Source organism: Salmo salar, chromosome ssa09 (assembly GCF_905237065.1).
Source record: "Salmo salar chromosome ssa09, Ssal_v3.1, whole genome shotgun sequence".
NCBI classification, from domain to species: domain Eukaryota; kingdom Metazoa; phylum Chordata; class Actinopteri; order Salmoniformes; family Salmonidae; genus Salmo; species Salmo salar.
This window is the reverse complement of record NC_059450.1, coordinates 37436501-37442500: the sequence shown is the minus strand read 5'-3', so window position 1 is coordinate 37442500 and position 6000 is coordinate 37436501. Positions and strand designations below refer to the sequence as shown.

Sequence of the window (6000 nt, the reverse complement as noted above, 5' to 3'; positions counted from 1 at the left end):
TAGCTAGGTACATGACTCTTAATGGTAACTTTAGTTAGGTACATGACTCATAATGGTAACGTTAGCTAGGTACATGACTCGTAATGGTAACTTTAGTTAGGTACATGACTCGTAATAGTAACGTTAGCTAGGTACATGACTCGTAATGGTAACATTATCTTTGGCTAACTTGACTTGACTGGAGACTGACAGACTAACTCAATAACATGTCACAGCTCTGACGTCGCTGCATATGAATGTACTCATGCACGAGAGTACATAATTTTTTTTCTTCTAATATACACTGAGTATACCAGACATTAGGAACGCCTTCCTAATATTGAGATGCCCTCAGAATAGCCTCAATTTGTCGGGGCATGAACTCTACAATGTGTTGAAAGCATTCCACAAGGATGCTGGCCCATGTTGACTCCAATGCTTTCCACAGTTGTGTCAAGTTGGCTGGATGTCTTTTGGGTGCTGGACCATTTTTGATACACACATGGAAAAACCCAGCAACGTTGCAGTTCTTCAAACAAACCGTTGCGCCTGGCACCTACTACCATACCTTGTTCAAAGGCACTTAAATCTTTTGTTACTTAAATCTCAATTGTCTCAAGGCTTAAAAATCATTCTTTAACCTGTCTCCTCCCCTTCATCTACACTGATTGAAGTGGATTTAATAAGTTACATTAATAAGGGATCATAGATTTCACCTGGATTTACCTGGTCAGTCCATGTCATTTTTATTTTTTATTTTTTTATTTCACCTTTATTTAACCAGGTAGGCAAGTTTAGAACAAGTTCTCATTTACAATTGCGACCTGGCCAAGATAAAGCAAAGCAGTTCGACAACATACAACACAGAGTTACACATGGAGTAAAACAAACATACAGTCAATAATACAGTAGGAAAATATGTCTATATACAATGTGAGCAAATGAGGTGAGATAAGGGCGGTAAAGGCAAAAAAAAGGCCATGGTGGCAAAGTAAATACCACATAGCAAGTAAAACACTGGAATGGTAGATTTGTAGTAGAAGAAAGTGCAAAGTAGAAATAGAAATAATGGGGTGCAAAGGAGCAAAATAAATCAAATAAATAAATCTAGTAGGGGAAGAGGTAGTTGTTTTGGCTAAATTATAGATGGGCTATGTACAGGTGCAGTGATCTGTGAACTGCTCTGACAGCTGGTGCTTAAAGCTAGTGAGGGAGATAAGTGTTTCCAGTTTCAGAGATTTTTGTAGTTCGTTCCAGTCATTGGCAGCAGAGAACTGGAAGGAGAGACGGCCAAAGGAGGAATTGGCTTTGGGGGTGACCAGAGAGATATACCTGCTGGAGCGCGTGCTACAGGTGGGTGCTGCTATGGTGACCAGTGAGCGGAGATAAGGGGGGACTTTCATGGAGACGTCATGGAAAGAGCAAGTAAACTTCACAATGTTTTGTACACTCAGTGGATATGCCTTTTAGCAGATGCTTTTATCCAAAGCGACTTACAGTCACGCGTGCATACATTTTATGTAAAGGAGTCCATGGGACTCAAACCCACAATCCTGCCGTTACAAGCGCCATGCTCTACCAACTGAGCCATAGTTCCATAACAACATGTCTGAACCCTCCCCAGGAGCATCTAGGGAAGCTGAAGGACACCTATGACCACAGGCTCATGATGAAACACCTCTCTCTCTCTCTCTCTCTCTCTCTCTCTCTCTCTCTCTCTCTCTCTCTCTCTCTCTCTCTCTCTCTCTATTTCTCTCTCTCTCTCTCTCTCTCTCTCTCTCTATTTCTCCCTCCCTCCCCAGGAGCATGTAGGGAAGCTGAAGGACACCTATGACCACAGGCTCATGCTGAAACACTTGCCTGCTGAGTTCACTGTCTTCCTGGATCACATCTCTAACCTGGACTACTTCACCAAACCAGACTATCAGGTAGCATGGCAGATCTCTGTATGTGTGTATGTAGTGTATGTTTTCAGAATGACTGATTGTCTGCATTATCTTGGGATTGTCTGAATGATTGTGTGAATGTCTGAGCCCTCTTTCTGGAGTACTAAGTATCCATCAGTCAGTCAGTCAGTCAGTCAGTCAGTCAGTCAGTCAGTCAGTCAGTCAGTGATGTTGTACAAGCTGTTAGGTATCTCAGGATATGACATCATGTGACTTTCTGTTGTGTTGTAGCTGCTGTTGTCAGTGTTTGACAACAGTATGAAGACGTACAACGTGGTGGAGAATGACCCGTATGACTGGGAGAGGACTGGGTCTGATGGTTCTCTGAGCATCAACGCTACAGCCACCACACCACAGCACCACACACGCCTCACCCCAGCACACATGGGGTAAGAGACTGGGAACACACACACACAGAGAGACTGGGAATCTTGGATGAACTGTTTGAAGGTCCACTGATGGTTCAGGGGTTTCTTGTATATTTCACTATCACACACTTTTAACTTGTTTACCGAATGAATGAATTAATCTACCTGTTTAATTCATTCATTAATATACCTGTTGAATGAATGGATGGATGGATGGATGGATCTACCTGTTGAATGAATGGATGATGAATGAATGTATCCACCTGATGAATGAATGAATGCATTAATGAATGAATGAATTGATGAATGGATGGATGACTTCGTGACATCAGAGTAACATTCACTCTATAATTTCAGCATGGCCAATGCATCCCTGATCCCTGGGGACCTGGCGAGGGAGAACACAGACGATGTTCTGCAGGACGAGCAGCTTAGTGACAACGGGGAGAACAACCCTCTTCCAGACCGCCGCCCCGGATCCCCCAGCATGCCCCGGGCCAACCAGGAAGCTGACGTCTGGGAGGAGCTGGACCGTAACCGTAACCGCATCAGGACCGCTGTGTGGAAGGTAGAGAGGAGAATACACACACACACACACACACACACACACACACACACACACCAGGGTTTCCGTTAGCCCGTAATAGGCTTTGGAACACCCCTCCCTGAAAAGCCAATAAATAAAATTTACGCCGGCTAATTGCCCCCGGCTAAAATCCCATTGCAAAATAATGCTTTTTAGCCTATTCATTGATGGATATACTAGTCAATGGAAATACATTCGACCGGTCATGCTTGTTAGTCTACAGGCACATTTGCATAATTTAGTGGAATTAAATTGGCACGTGTGTATTTCCGTTTGTCGCTATGTAGCCTATCTTATTTATCACACCTGCACAGCATACAGATACAGAGCCTACGTTCCAGTTGAAAATCTGTCAGAAAGCGCGAGAGCTGCTGCTACAGCTTCTCAAACAGCTTGTTCATTGCAGGTGGAGTGAAACGTGCTTTTATAAGACCAATCATTGCGCAACAAATCTAAATGCAATCACGTGTTAAAAACAGTTTTGATGGCCACGAGTAAAAATAGCTAATATTTTAATTTCTCAGCTGGTAATTGAAACGCGCTTCCTATTCACCATTCATGTGCATAGGCAGCGGTAGGCAGGCTTCAGCGTGTCACACACCACTTTGCAATGAGCTGGAGGCAGTATGCATTTTGAAAACATGTACTTAATTGTTACAAACTTTAAAGTTTTACTTGCTTCAAAGTAGCTTAGCCAAAATTATTTTTCTAAAGACTTCCATATACCATTGAAACCATGTAGCCTATTTCTCTCCTGTTCTATTGGCTTTCAAATCACCTTTCTTTCATTGTCCGGTAGTCAAAGGCATTATCCTAGTCGTATCAGCAGCCCATGATAGTTGTTGCATCTTTAGATCTCACCTCTTTCTACATTTCTAACAGATATTTTCATCTCTGTCACATGTGTGGTGGGCTTTTTAGCAATGGTGTTTTCCCGCTAACTGCATTATGGAACGAACATTTGCACGTAGCCTACTGCCTTGTGTAGCCTACTGCCTTGTGTAGCCTATTGCCTTGTGTAGCCTACGCCTTGTGTAGCCTACTGCCTTGTGTAGCCTACTGCCTTGTGTAGCCTACGCCTTGTGTAGCCTACGCCTTGTGTAGCCTACTGCCTTGTGTAGCCTATTGCCTTGTGTAGTCTACTGCCTTGTGTAGCCTATTGCCTTGTGTAGCCTACTGCCTTGTGTAGCTTACTGCCTTGTGTAGCCTACTGCCTTGTGTAGCTTACTGCCTTGTGTAGCTTACTGCCTTGTGTAGCCTACTGCCTTGTGTAGCCTACTGCCTTGGGTAGCCTACTGCCTTGTGTAGCTTACTGCCTTGTGTAGCTTACTGCCTTGTGTAGCCTACTGCCTTGTGTAGCCTACTGCCTTGTGCGCATTGCTGCGTTTATAATGTGAAGAAATAATAGTTTATCAACATTTTAAGCTAAATGTTCTGATCTGTTGCATCAGCCTCGTTGCTTTTCTAACGTGTTTTTTATGTAGCCTAGGACTACTGGTTGTATGAATGTGGGATCTATCATCACATAACTGTCCCAGAGTCTGTTTGGAATAGGCTATTTCTTTCTCGCACAGAACATCAAGCTGACCAATAGAATAGGTCAACTTTTCTACTATGGGAGATAGTAGATTGACATAGGCTGGGGATTTTGCTGTACGTTGGCTGAGGAAAAGTACATGTGGACAGTCATTCTAACATCTCCAAACTGCGCATCGGAATTCAGTAAGAAGGACGCATCCCGTTGCATCCAATGCATATGAGTCCGGTACATTTCTCAAAAGTCCAGTAAATTAAAATGCTGCCAGTCAAATGTCCGGTGCCATATTTCCCTAACGGAAACCCTGAAACACACACACCATGACGACTGAGTTCAACCATATATCACTCTATCCCCCGTTTCTCTCCCCACTAGGCAGCAACAGAGGAGGAGCACAGCAACAACCAGGGGGGTCTCCAGAGCCCGTATGCCAACCCCAGCCTGGGCTCCCCTGTCCGGGTACACTCTGAGATGGTGGGGGTGTCAGGACAGGATGGTGGTGGTCCTCTCCTCAGGAAGCTCCGTAACATCCACAGCTTTGAGCTGGACAGGAGGCTGACCCTGGAGACCAAGCCCAGTCCTGAAGGGTTCATGGAGGCGTGGTCAGTACCCCTACTAACTCCCTGTCCTTCTATTCCTTCCATACTACACTAACATAACAACCAGGGACTTGATTCTACTGCAATTCAGTCAGTTCAGGATATTAATCAAGATGAACTAAAGTTCCTATACAATCATTTAAAAGTTTGTTTTAATTATGAATTAGTTTACTTCCTAAACTGACTGAATTTCAATGCAATTGACCTCAACCCTGCTATTGCTAACCCTGCTGCTAACAACAACGGTTGTGCTACTGTAACAACCATCAATAGTACAGTAACTACTATGTTATAATCTGACCTGTTCAATCGGTCGGCGTGTCTCTCCAGCTCAGGGAATCAGCAGGAGGGCTGTGGGCAGCAGCAGGAGAAGGGCCTGGCTGTACCCACTGGAGGTGCCACAGGACCAGGGCGTGGTGGCACTGACCGAGTCTGGCACAACGACGAGGAGTTCCTATCCGGTGGCGGTGCCAGCGGCTCACCCAAACCCGTCTCTCCTCACTCCCACAGGTCTCTGGAACAGGTCTCCCCCAGCAGCGGAGGCTTCGTGGCCCTCAACCTGAGCTCCGGCCAGGGGAAGGTGGACTCCAGGGAGTGGGTGATGATGGAGAGGCCCAGCGGGTCCCCAGGGACAGGAATGGGGGATAAAGCTACGACCAGCCCCTCCAAGGAGGAAGAAGAGGAGCTGGAGGTGCTGGAGGTACCCCTGGAGGCAGGAGAGGGGTCCACCGGGAACCCCAGTCCTGGTCAGGTCCATGGGGACAGGGATGGGGACCTCCAGGGGCAACCAGGCGCCAGCGGACAACCCCTCAGGGTGGACAGGCTGGAGCTGAGTGTGGGACCTACGGGAAGCCTGCCCCCCATCACCCCCTCTAGCCCTGCTGATGCCCTGGCTGAGGGAGCACTCACACAGGTACGGAACTCACAGACTGGTATTACACAGTTCACTGTAAAACACTTCACTATTACATATCTCACTGTAAAA

At 45.9% G+C, this 6000-nt stretch overlaps 1 protein-coding gene across 1 annotated transcript in view; it reads left to right on the top strand.

Annotated features, from left to right (window-relative positions):
* LOC106611279 (tau-tubulin kinase 2) overlaps positions 1-6000 on the top strand; it is a 52307-nt gene that overhangs the window by 39211 nt on the left and 7096 nt on the right. Inside the window, 5 exon segments of the mRNA XM_014211317.2 lie at positions 1782-1907; positions 2157-2314; positions 2651-2861; positions 4792-5018; positions 5346-5928. Coding sequence (XP_014066792.2) covers positions 1782-1907; positions 2157-2314; positions 2651-2861; positions 4792-5018; positions 5346-5928 — 1305 coding nt within the window.